This window comes from Balaenoptera acutorostrata, chromosome 2 (genome assembly GCF_949987535.1).
Source record: "Balaenoptera acutorostrata chromosome 2, mBalAcu1.1, whole genome shotgun sequence".
Lineage (NCBI taxonomy): Eukaryota > Metazoa > Chordata > Mammalia > Artiodactyla > Balaenopteridae > Balaenoptera > Balaenoptera acutorostrata.
In genome coordinates this window covers 39,329,661-39,343,261 of record NC_080065.1, presented here as the reverse complement: position 1 = coordinate 39,343,261, position 13,601 = coordinate 39,329,661, and the positions used below count along the sequence as shown (strand labels likewise).

The following is a 13,601-nucleotide window of genomic DNA, read 5'->3' as shown; positions in this document are numbered from 1 at the left end:
GGGGGGCCCAGGTTCGATCCCTGGTCAGGGAACTAGATCCCACATGTTGCAACTAAGAGTTTGCATGCCACGATTCACATCCCCACCACTCTTAGACTATGCTAAACCTTTCAGGTGCTGTGAATCTGTCACTTCTTAAAAAGGAGCAAATTCTGAAAACCTCTCCATTTGGAGTCATTTCATTGCTAAAAATCAGAGGAATAACCTTAACTATGTAAGATTAGCACAAAGGGAAGCAACAGTAGTAGTTCCCTTCTAGGGGCTTAAGGAAGAAAGAGGTCCAAACATATTTTTGTGGAAATGAGTTACTTGCCTAAAATGTTGTATAGCAGTGAGAATGGGTTGCTAGAATTGGAAAATGATGTTATTTGCAAATGTTTAAGTAGTATTTTTCTTGTTCACAGAATTCTTCAGCATTGTGCCAAGGTGAAGCTTTCTTTAAGCCATAACTATCATATATGCTGCTGGAAAATGGTATCTTAAATTATTTTAAAAGCAAGATAATTTTAATTGCTTTATTATTTGTATACATACATATAAGTTCAAATTACTTTCATCCAAGTCATGTGAGAAAGTCTTTGTAATATTAATACTGGTTTATTTTAAAAATCCATTTAATAGATAAACACTGCAAAATTGGGCTTTTATGTTATACTTTTACTGTATATAGTTTGTTGTTTCTTTTTTCTTAGAGGGGGGAGGGCAGGGGAATTTATTGAATTTGAAGTATGTGAAAACAGTTATTTTGAAACATATTACAGTATTCATTCTATTTTCATAACTGTAAAAGTAAATTTCTTTTAATGCTGACTTGGAGGAAGTGATTCTCAGACCTTGATTTCTGTATCTATACTGCTTTGATTATAAACCTATATGTTGCTCTAGTTCCTAATCTTTGTCTATTTTCTATGTAAAGTTCAGCAGAATGGTGACTTTCCAAAGGTATTAGTACTTAATCTGCTTACAGTAGACTCTTTTGGGTAGCCACTTCTGGAAAAGTCAAAACATCCATAAGGATTCTACAATATTCAACTTCTGAATGAGAATCTGAAGTTGTCTCAGTGTTCATTAATCATTTCAATCTTATTAGTGGATAACTCTCTTTCCTGCTATTTTTATTTTCTGGTTTTAGGTACCTGGGATAAATGATAGCAATATACTGCCTTTGCTTTTGAGAGAATCGTTCATACCCAACGTGGGAAGATTTCTTGCATACTCTGATGACAAAGTACATGCTGTCTTTTCAGATGGCATTACTCTGACCCTGAATTGGAATTTCAGCTCTCTTATTGAAAAGAGACAGGTAATTATACTTCAGACTGAAATCTATTTTTTATTTATTTATTTTTAATCTGTGGAAATAGTACAAAGAAAATGGAGTACCACAGTATCTCTATTTTTTGAAGTATAAAATCTGTCAAGAGGCTTTACTGATCTCATTGGATTTCCTAGCAGAAATCAGAAAGGTGTGACAAATCGTCATTTTTATAAAGGTAACTCATTATGGAGAGAGGGACTAGTATTTTTGTTCTTTTGATAATTATCTATATAAGGGTGGTGGTTAAATAATACCCATATCCCATGTAAAATAAAACTTTTAAGTTAGTCAAAATAAAGTTTTAATGATTCATCTACTTCTTATTTTTTTTTTTTTACTGAAAATTAATTAAAAAGAAGGTTTTGTTTTTCAGTTCTAGAATACTAAAACTTACCTTTCCTCCTTGCTTCTTAAGGTAAATCGAGGTCTCAATTTAGGTTGGTGTAAGTTAACTTTTCCTGATGGACAAAATCAGTTAATTCAGATTCAACACCCTGGACCATATGAAAGGTACTGGAAAGCAGTTAAAAAAAAATTTCATGTTAGTAAACAACTTCCTTTTAGACAGAGAGGAAGCATAAAAACATGATTTAAATGTTGTATATATTTTTAGTTTTTCCATGTGGAAAATGTACATAAAGTCATTTCAGCGGGTTTCAGTAGCTGCATTGTTTTTGTTCTTGTTTTTTTGGCCACACCACGTGGCTTGTGGGATCTTAGTTCCCCGACTGGGGATCGAACTCGTGCCCCCTGTAGTGGAAGCGCGGAGTCTTAACCACTGGACCTCCGGGGAATTCCTCAGCAGGTTTCAGGGGTTACAGTTATATTGGTCTCTAGCATAACTAAATAGATCAGGTCAGCTTTAATCATTTCCATTTGTATTCTAGTGATTTTTCAAAATAAATGTGTTATAGATATAACTGGCTTGCTGTGGAGGTTGGACTGTGGTCAGCTGTGTTAACCAGTTAACTAATTATTCCCCTAACCAATTTAAACTAAGGCTTACAGCCACAAATAACTAAACTTATGTATATTTCTGTAAAGTGAAATAAAACAAACTAGCTAATGATTTTTCTTAAAATGGAGAAGATTCTTGAAATCAGCTTTTTATGAATATGCTTTTTCTCTTTTGGCTTATGTAATTTGTTATAATAATCATTCTCCTTGTGATGTTCTTGACATGTTAGTGATTTTACTTGAGGATGGTCACAAAACAATTGCTTTTTTTACCTCTTGAATTTATTTTTCTGTTGGGATTTATTGCATTTTGGTTTAAATGCTCCAACATTCATTGCTAGTTTGAATAATTTGCCTCAAAAGATAGTGTCTATTTAGCAAACATTAACTATTTATTTCAGCCAGTCACTCCAAATCATTCATTTTATTGAACTTGATACTTGTTTTGTGTGTTTGATGAGTTATATGTAATTCTGGATGTGTGTGTGTGCATTAATAGGTGTGTTCTGGTTTAAATTTTAGAAAGCAAATGCTCACTTAGTCTTGTGTGTAAAGACATTTTCATGATAAAATTTAATGAAATTCATTTTACTTTGAAAAACTAAAAGGAGAATTTAGACATTTGAACTTTGAATGAAATCCAAGTGTTAACCTGTGTTCTGATTCTTAAATCTCATCTTTATTAATCATGAATGTGAGTAAATCATTTTATTCCTGATGAATGAGAAAAACTTGCTTTTTCTTTTTCCAGTGAAAACGATTTTTAAAATTGCCCTACTTTAGAATTTTTTCTTTATTCTTTTTTCCCAAACCATCTTAATGATTTTTCCAAATTTTAAATACTTTTATAAATATTCTACAAGTTCATTTTTCAAATATCTGTCTTACTGTATTCAATCTAGATATGTGACAACAGTAATATCATGGTGCAGAAGACTGACCCAGACTAGTCAGAAAGAATTGCCTACACATCCTTCATCTTCTGTTCCGGAAGAAAACTGGTATTTGTATTTATTTTAAACTTAATCTGTGTAGAAGAGCCAAGTAGTCCTCAAAAATTAAAATGTTAAAAGGTAAACTGACTCTTTTTCCCAAAAAAACTTTCTCTTAGTTAAATATATTTAACTCCTATGATTTTTTTTTTTAAAAATATCTCGTGATCTCACCTATTTTTTTTAAATTTTTTTAAATTAATTATTTATTTAGTTATTTATTTATTTATGGCTGTGTTGGGTCTTCGTTTCTGTACGAGGGCTTTTCTCTAGTTGCAGCAAGCGGGGGCCACTCTTCATCGCGGTGCGCCGGCCTCTCACTATCCCGGCCTCTCTTGTGGAGCACAGGCTCCAGATGCGCAGGCTCAGTAATTGTGGCTCACGGGCCTAGTTGCTCCGCGGCATGTGGGATCTTCCCAGACCAGGGCTTGAACCCGTGTCACCTGCATTGGCAGGCAGATTCTCAACCACTGCTCCACCAGGGAAGCCCTCCTATGATGTTCTGATAGCTTAAATCTTGAAAATAATTTATCTTTAATTGGATATCTCATTTATTACAATTCATCATAGTATATTTCATCTGAAGATTTGAAAACTTCATATCAAAATGGGTGACTCTTTTAGTGTAATAAATTCATCCTGAAAACTTTATGGAAAAATTTAGAGGATATATATTTTTTTATCTTAGTAATATTAAAGGATATAAAATGTTGACTAACATAACAAGCTTTCAGAAAAAGTTGATTTTTAAATAATTTCTATTATATTAATTGCCTCCCCCAAATTAATTGATAAATCAACAAATAAAGCAAGATTTCAGTCCCTCCTGTGTGCCCTTCAGTGTGTAGGTGACTAGAACTGGGCTTCAAAGGAATATTTAGGGAAATTACAACATTTTAGGGAGGAAGCAAGGGCAGAGGTAAAAAAGGGTATTTTGGCTTGTGGAGATAGTAAGAAGTTAGTTTTTATGGAGCAGACACTTATCTGCTTGGGTGTAGTGTGACTTTGATGGATAGGAATAGACCTTGTAATCAATAGAGGAATTCAGACTTCATAGAATTACACGTTCCTATATGGAAAAATGACAGGAAGAAAGAGCCTTAGGAAGGTTAGTGTCACTGAAAGAGTATAATCTGATTATATTGGAAAAGAAGGCTATCAGGAACAATTTAGGAAGCTTTAAATTAAAGTAAGTTGTAAGAGGACTTACCTGGTGGTCCAGCTGTTAAGACTCCGAACTCTCAATGCAGGGGGCCCAGATTGGATCCCTGGTCAGGGAACTAGATCCCACGTGCCGTAACTAAGAGCCCACATGCTGCCACTAAAGATCCTGCGTGCCACAACTAAGACCTGGCACAGCCAAATAAATAAATAAAAAGAATAAAGTAAGCTGTAAGGTGTCTTAGTGCATGGTGAAAAAAATATAGAAACAATAAGCTTGATTCTTATCACCTTTTCCTAAGTTACTTAGAGAAAGAGGTACAATCAAATCAGTAGATGTTATTTGAATATCCAGATATCTTAAGGATTCAGCTTTCCAGGTCCCTCTCTTCAGCTACAGTTTGGGAGCAGAAAAGTTGCCTTAATAGCTAGCAAAAAACATAGTTGGGAAGAAAGGGACATTGTACATGGCTATAAAATTGGTTACTTCATCATTGCTCAGCTGGCAAAGTTTGTAAAATGCTAGCCTTTTTATATGAGAGCTTAAAAGAGGATAACTGTCAAGACAAACTGAGAAGTGAGGGCGTAAGAGAAGTACAGATTGGTGAAAGCAGCTATGGGTGGAAGCAATGCGGAGCAGAGGGGAGGCAAAGGAATTGAGGAGTGGGGAGGGGAGATACAGCACTTAAACAGCTCCATTCCCCTCCCAAAGCCTAAGACATCTCCACTGTGATTCTTGTTTTCTTGTCAAAGTGGATAGGTTGAAGGGAGAGAAGAGATCGCATAATAAACAGCTACCTAAATTGTATTTCAATATTTTATTTCCAACTCACCTTATATTGTTAGCTTACTCGTTCAACTTTTTAATAGGGATGCTTGTCAAAAAATAGTACAGGAGATATGTCATAAGATATTGGTTTATCATATGAGTGACAGCATTAAAGGTAGTTTGTATGGTTCTGGGTGTACCCAGAAAATGTGTTTCATGTTTAAAAAAGGGGGGGGGGAATGTGTTTTGCAATGACGAAGAGTCGGCGGGTTTTGTAGTAAGTCACATCCAGCTTTTTACTACAGATGCTTAAAATGATGAAAGATCTCTTTTATTCTCCGTTCATAGGCTGGAGTACAAGGAAAGAGTGCAGGCTGATGAGGTGCATGTGGTCCATTGCGTGTGGTCCATTGTCTGCCAGTAAAGCAGACAAGTCGTATACCCTATTGTGAGCTGTGAAAAGACTATTCTAGTGACTTGAATAAAGAGATGTTTGCATGAATGTCCTCATTAATTTTGCAGAGCTAGTCCAGTTACACTATTTTCTAGTTGTGTGCCACTGCTCATACTTCATCTAGTGATGAGGGAAAACACAAAGAACACACACATAAGAGGTTCTGCTGGATTTGTATACATTTACCCTTCTATCCCATACCAGTTGCCCCTATATCTGTTTCTATGGAACATGGTAAGGGCTAATGTTCATATGTTAACCCTTCAAGTCAAGAAGAGAATGTTTAGTATACTGTGCTTAAGAAAACAATGAAATGATTAGGTAGTCTATTCCAGAAGAAATTTAATAGAAAATAATTATTATGTTTTCACACCTAATTCAATCGTATAAAAAGTTGGCCCTGGAGACCATCCATTCCCTAAGAGTTCCATATAAATGAGGTCTTACTATATGTGTAAGATCCCTTCTCCTCCAAAGAAACTATCTAGGTATGAAGATCAGAAAATTAAATAGTGCAAGAGAAAGCATTACAAAGAAGTTTATGATTAATTAACATACTGCTGTAGGAATTCTAAGGAGAGAGTATTTCTTTCATAGAAGTGATGAGATTTTAGTAGGTTTTTAAAGTTTTAGTAAACCTTGAGGAGGAAAGTAGAAGATATGCCACGTCAGTACTGAGTTGTAGCAGGAAGGCCCATTACCTTCAAACCTCAATACTTAATTCAAAAGTCCTGGAGGTGGAGGATTTTTATTCACTTGCCTTAGTCATGAAATGCACTCAGTAAGTATCAGTTGAGTCCAGGTGATTTGTTGCTAAATAAAGCCAATATAAAGAGAATTCTTAATCTCTAGGTTCTTATGTCAAAAATTCTAACCTTTATGAAAAAAAAAATTAAGTATGCTTATTTGAAATATTGTGGATATAAAAGAATCAGACAACTAGCATGAGTTTTTTTTTGCACAGGTCTGTGGCTTCTGAACTTGAAAAGATACAGAAGTTTAACTGTATCCTTTGAACAGAATGTATTGTCCTGCATAATTTCTCCCTTTCCATTGTAGGCTTAATTCATGACTCTGTACTTTATATTAATCCATACTTATATATTACAGAGCTTTATTGAATAATATTTAAGATTGTGATTTAAGATGTATAGCATTTGTACTCTTCATTGGGTTTAACTCAGCAAAGGACAGTGAACTAGGGTTAAGATATCCTATGGAGACTTTCACACTTATATAATTATATTCTAAATTATAACTGGGAACTATCTCTGACTTCTTTCTTTTTTAAAATTTGTAGGATTTTTATATACTATTATTTGTAAAAAATTTCAGCTTTATTGAGATATAATTGAAAAAATTATAAGATACTTAAGTAGTACATCATAGTGACCTGACACACATACACTTTGTGAAAGGATCACCCTATCTTGTTAATTAACACATATATCACTTCACATATCTATCTTCCTCCTCTTCTCTATCTCACCACCCCTCCCGGGGGAGGGGGGGTGGTGAGAACATCTGATTTCCACCCTCCCAACAAACCTCAGTCATACAACACAGTATTATCAACTACAGTCACCATGTTATACATTAGATCCTCAGACCTTACTCATCTTATAGCTGAAAGTTCATATGCTTTTACCAACCTCTCCCTCTTTCCCCACCCCCAGCCCCTGGCAACCACCAGTCTACATTCTGTTTCCATGAGTTTGACTTTTTAAAAAACTCCACATATGAGTGACACCATGTAGTGTTTGTCTTTCTCTGTCTAGCTTAGTTCACTTAGCAAAATGCCCTCAAGGTCCATCCGTGTTCTTGCAAATGGCAGGATTTCCTTCTTTCTCATGGCTGAGTAGTATTCCATTGTGTGTGTGTATATGTACCACATCTTCTTATCCATTCATCCAACAATGGACACTTAGGTTGTCTCCATATCTTGGCTATTGTGAATAATGCTGCAGTGAACATAAGAGTACAGCTATCTCTTCAATAGACTGTTTTCATTTCTTTTGGATATATACCCAGAAGTAAGATTGCTGGATCATATGGTAGTTCTATTTGTAATTTGTTGAGGAAACTTCCATACTGTTTTCCACAGTGGCTGTACTAATTTACATTTCTACCAAGGTACACAAGGGTTCTCTTTTCTCCACATCCTTACCAACACTTGTTATGTCTTATCTTTTTGATGATAGCCATTCTAACAGGTGTGAGGTGATATCTCATTGGTTTTGATTTGCATTTCCCATGATGATTAGTGATGTTGAGCACCTTTTCATGTACCTGTTGGCCATCTGTATGTCTTTGGAAAAATACCTATTCAGTTCCTCTGCTCATTTTTTTTTTTAATTTATTTATTTATGGCTGTGTTGGGTCTTCGTTTCTGTGCGAGGGCTTTCTCTAGTTGCAGCAAGTGGGGGCCACTCTTCATCGCGGTGCGCGGGCCTCTCACTATTGCGGCCTCTCTTGTTGCGGAGCACAGGCTCCAGACGCGCAGGCTCAGCAATTGTGGCTCACGGGCCTAGTTGCTCCGCGGCATGTGGGATCTTCCCAGACCAGGGCTCGAACCCGTGTCCCCTGCATTGGCAGGCAGATTCTCAACCACTGCACCACCAGGGAAGCCCCTCTGCTCATTTTTTAATCAGATTTTTTTTTTTTTTTTTTTTGCTATTGAGTTGTATGAGTTGTTTGACTATCTTGGATATTAACCTCTTATCAGATATATAATTTGCAAATATTTTCTCCCATTCCATAGGTTGCCTTTTCATTTTGTTGAAGGTGTCCTTTGCTGTGCAAAAGCTTTTTAGTTTGACAAGCACCGCTTGTTTATTTTTGCTTTTGTTTTCTTTGCTTTTGGTGTCAAAAAGTCATTGCCAAGACTGATGTCAAGGAGTTTATTACACCCTATGTTTTCTTCTAGGGGTTTTATGGTCTCAGGTCTTACATTCAAGTCTTTAATCCATTTTGAGTCGATTTTTGTGTATGGTGTAAGGTAGAGGTCCAGTTTTCCCATCATCGTTTATTGAAGAGTCTATCCTTTCTCCATTGTATATTTTTGACTGTTTGTTGTAAATTAATTGACCATTACATACATACGTGACTTTATTTCTGGACTCTTTATTCTGTTCCATTGATCTATATTTCTGGTTTTTGCCAATGTCATACTGTTTTGATTACTATAGTTTGAAATCAGAAAACTTCCAGCGTTGTTCTTCTTTCTCAAGTTTGCTTTGGCTATTTGAGGTCTTTTTTAGTTGCATACAAATTTCAGTACTGTTTGTTCTATTTCTGTGAAAAATGCCATTGGAATTTTGTATTGTTCAATACATTGAATATTGTATTGACTCTGTAGATTGCTTTGCGTAGTATGGACATTTTAACAATATTAATTCTTCCAATTCATGAGTACAGAATATCTTTCCATTTATTTGTGTCTTCTTCTGTTTCATCTAATGTCTTATAGTTTTCAATGTACAGATCTTTCACCTTTTTGCTTAAATTTATTCTAGGTATTTTCTTTTTGATGTAATTGTAAATGGAATTGTTTTCCTAATTTCTTTTTCTGATAATTCATTATTTATTTATTTTTATAAATTTATTTATTTTATTTATTTATTTTTGGCTGTGTTGGGTCTTCATTGCTGCGCACGGGCTTTCTCTAGTTGCATCGAGCAGGGGCTGCTCTTCATTGCGGTGTGCGGGCTTCTTGCTGCAGTGGCTTCTCTTGTTGCAGAGCACGGGCTATAGGAGCACAGGCTTCAGTAGTTGTGGCACGTGCGCTCAGTAGTTGTGGCTCATGGGCTCTAGAGCGCAGGCTCAGTAGTTGTGGTACATGGGCTTAGTTGCTCCACGGCATGTGGGATCTTCCCAAACCAGGGCTCGAACCGTGTACCCTGCATTGGCAGGCGGATTCTTAACCACTGCGCCACCAGGGAAGCCCAGATAATTCATTATTAATGTATAGAAATGCAGCTTATTTTTTTATATTGATTTTGTATCCTGCAACTTTACTAAATTTGTTTATTAGCTCTACCAGGTTTTTGGTGGAGACTTTAGCAGAGTCTATATATAATATCATATCATCTGCAAATAGAGACAGCTTTACTTCTTCCCTTCTGGTTTGTATGCCTTTTATTTCTTCTTTTTTTTTTTTTTCTAATTGCTCTGGCTGGGACTTCCAGTACTGTATTGAATAAAAGGGGTTGAGAGTGAGCATTACTGTCTTGTTTCTTATTTTAGAAGAAAAGCTTTCAGCTTTTCACTGTTGAATATGATATTAGCTGTGGGCTAATCATATATGGCCTTCATTATGTTCAGGTATGAGTTGAGTGTTTTTCTGCATCTATTGACATATGATTTCTATCCTTCATTTTGTTAATGTGGTGTACCACATTAATTTTCATATGTTTAACCATCCTTGTATCCCTGGAATAAATCCCACTTGATCATGGTGTATGACCATTTTAATATATTGTTGAATTTGGTTTGCTAATGTTTTGTTGAGGACTTTTGCATCTATGTTCATCAGAGATATTGGCCTGTAATTTTCTTTCCTTGTAGTGTCCTTATTTGGTTCTGGTTGTCAGGGTAACCCTGGCCTCGTAAAATTAGTTTTGAAGTATTCTCTCCTCTTCCATTTTTTGGAAGAGTTTGAGGATTGGTATTAATTCATGTTTAAATATTTAGTAGAATTCACCAATGAAACCATTTGTGTTGGGAGGTATTTGATTACTGATTCAATTTCCTTACTAGTAATCAGTGTGGATTCAGTATGTTTCTAGGAATCTATCCATTTCTTTTAGGTTGTCCAATATGTTGGCCTATAATTGTTCATAGTAGTCTCTTAGGATCCTTTGTATTGTGTGGTATTGGTTGTGATTTCTCCTCTTTCATTTCTAATTTTATTTGTTTGAGTTCTCTTTTTTTCTTGATAAGTCTAGCTAAAGGTTTGTCTATTTTATCTTTGTAAAAAAACCCAGCTCTTTGTTTCACTGATATTTTCTTTTGTGTATAAGCTCCTTCCAGGGAGATAGCAGCAACCTTGAGTAGGCCAGAGAAAGAATGTGGAGATATCATCTGCCAGCCTCCTGAGTCTCCAGGGAGGATCACATTCAGCCCCTAGACATGTGCTAGATTGGAAGCTTTTAAAGTATGCAAATAGCCCTCTTTGAGGGAAAGACTGGGAGATGGGTGTTTCTGTGTGCTCAGAGCTAGGAGTTTTAGAGGCCTGTCCCACACTTGGAAGTCTTAAAAGTTGGAGCATTAGATCTTGGGTCAAACCCTTTACTCCTCAGGGAGAAGCTGGGAATTGTGAGTTCCCCCCTGTTGTGCTAAGGGTGGGGTTTATAGTGAAAGTGTGTCTCAACCTTTCTTACCCATTTAATTGTGGATGTTTTCTTATCCACTCAGTGTATAGGAGTCACTCTGGTAGTTCCTGGATTTCTGACAGGGAGAATTTCTCCGTGTGTAGCTGCAGATTCAGTGTCACATTTGTGGGAGGAGGTGAGTTCAGGAACCTCCTACATCTCCAGCTTGGGCTGGACTCTTACTTCTTTTTCTTATTAATAAACCTTTTGTTCTGTACATTCCTATCCCACTCATCTAAATTTCTTTTATCCTGTTATTTTTCCATAATCCTATTCAAATAATAAAGTAGCTCTGTAACAGAGGACAGATTCTTTTCACTCTAGATGTTTTAAGTTAAAAATACCCTACACAGATTGTTTATATTCCTCTCACCCCTACTTTGGTTCCCTTTTATTCCCATATCACTTCTTCATTTAAAGAAATGTTACTGAGGTTTTAATTCTTTTATTTCCTCCCTGTCACCAGACTTCCATCCAAATACAGACATACATACTCTCTTTTCCTTTCCCCCTCTTATAGTCTTAACTAGTTTCTTCATCTATAAGGGATAGACTTGATAAATTCTGAAGTCCCAACTCTATTATGAATCCAAGAGATCTTCCTCCCAATGGAGAAATAATATTTTAATATGAAGGCTAGGCTTTCTGAATTAAAAACAATTATAATGAAAAATATAGGGAAAAAGCTCCTTAACTAAGCAACTTAGTATTATTGGAGAACAGTGGTGTCCTAAGCCAGATTTCTAACAAGAAAAATGAACAGTCTTTGGATCATTGTAAACCAGAATCTTCAGAAACCTTGCTAAAAGAAGTTAATGAAAAGAGTGTATCAGTGGCATTGAAAAAAACCTCTGAAATCCTTCAGGATATTGACTGTCTTCTATCAAACTCTAAAAGGTGAAATATGGAATTATTATATTATTAAACCTTGAGGATGTTATTTCAAGTGACTGCTAAAAAATTACTAGAAAGCCAAGAAATTATATATATGACTTCTGTACAATGATTATATGAGAAATGACATTTAACTTTGGAGGTATTTTACCTAACTTGTAAATTTTAAAATATGTATTTTATTAATAAAGAACTATTTTAAAAATTTGAACAATTTCTTATCTCAGATTTGAGAAAAAATTTTATAAAACTGTAGTTGTTGCTGTTTCGTCTTGTGGAGCATGCACTATTAATCAAGTTTTTTCATTTTACTTAATGCAGAATTGTGTACATTGATCATTTGCTATGTAGTCTCTTTACTCCAAGTATTTTTCAGTAGAACCATGAAAAGAGAATTAGGTCTTAAAAAAACAAAACAAAAAATCTTAATGTGGGCAATATTGCTTCAAGCTAAGAATCGAGCACTTTAGCTAAGACTAAATTTTATCTGGACTATCTCATGTACCAGATATTTTCATTTGTTTTGAACATCTCCAAAGATTTATGCTACAACGTGTATGAAACCAAAAGAGGAATGAGCTCACCAAAAGTGCTATGTATTACACCTGTCTCTTGGGAAAGAACAAAGCCATACATCTAAAAAGACTTCAAGATTATACCAGATATAATCAGAAATGTTCAAATTAACTTATGATTTCTTGAAAAGACCAGTCTCTTCACATAAAAGAGAAGAAGCAACAGAGGAAACAACGAGAAAAATAGAGCAAAGCAAGCAGAGTGTAGTAGGTTAGGAGAGGTAATGTAAGCAATTTGAATGGGCACAATGCTCTCTTTAGCTCCTCTCACAATGGGCTCCCTGCCACCTTCAGGTCTCAGCACAAATATCCCTTCCTCAGAGGGGCCTCACCCAGTTACTATTACATCACCATGTTTACTTCCTTTAGAGCACATATTTCAATCATCCAACTTCTTTGTGGTCTATATCCTCCACTAGAACTTGAGCTCCATAAAGTTATTTTATAGTCTTATTACCAAGCATAGTGCCTGGCATATTGAGAGCACTCAGTATGTATTGTGTAATGAACAGTCCCTTTGGGCAGTAGACTGTCCACAGAGAAAATAACTAAGTTCTGTTTTGGTTGCAGGAAACCACCTATGTTGTCCCTAAATAACTCTAGAAAGCCTAAACTATAAGAAATGCACCCATGCTGCCATAAGGGTAATGCCAAACTGTTACTGCATTCAGACAGAAAAAATTTGTTCTCAACATGACTAAAAGCAACCAATATTGTGGTTAATGTGCTCGGTAATATTTTTAATAAGCTTTTAAGCTGTGCAGGTAAAATATGTATAATTTCCTCCCTCAGTTGAGTCTTTCCCGTTGGCTAAGAACCAAGAGTGTGACAAGCAATGAAAAGTTCTGTAACAGAAACTAAGCCACACTTTAAGGTTCCGTGAAAGACCTATAAGTTTGCTTGAGATTGAAGATTCGGATTTTCTGTGGTCTCCTTCAACTATGTACTTACTATAATCCCATTGCCGGCCCTGCATTACATCCAACACTTGTTTTGAGAAACCAGGTAGGAAGGAGAAAGAAATTTTCCTCTTTGAGCCCCCGCTTTTCGCCCAGTGCTTACTAGAGCCACATGCCAAGCTCGATGTCTCCTTGGTGCTGGCAGAGCAG

General features: G+C 35.8%; 1 protein-coding gene across 3 annotated transcripts in view; it reads left to right on the top strand.

Moving 5' to 3' along the window:
- The window catches only part of C2H5orf34 (chromosome 2 C5orf34 homolog), a 33,700-nt gene extending 21,569 nt beyond the window's left edge, over positions 1 to 12,131 (top strand). Inside the window, exons 8-13 of one of the 3 annotated variants that reach the window (XR_009006632.1) lie at positions 405 to 474; positions 1,133 to 1,303; positions 1,734 to 1,828; positions 3,178 to 3,276; positions 5,546 to 6,656; positions 11,731 to 11,837. Coding sequence is in view for 2 of the 3 variants with exons in the window: in XM_007195549.2 (XP_007195611.2) it covers positions 405 to 474; positions 1,133 to 1,303; positions 1,734 to 1,828; positions 3,178 to 3,276; positions 6,616 to 6,656; positions 11,731 to 11,924 (670 nt within the window). In the remaining variant the exon portion in view is untranslated. Of the gene's footprint in view, positions 1 to 404; positions 475 to 1,132; positions 1,304 to 1,733; positions 1,829 to 3,177; positions 3,277 to 5,545; positions 6,657 to 11,730 lie in introns of all 3 variants that reach the window. The other 2 variants (XM_057537964.1, XM_007195549.2) reach the window with 2 other exon arrangements.
- The last annotated feature ends 1,470 nt before the right edge of the window (positions 12,132 to 13,601 follow it).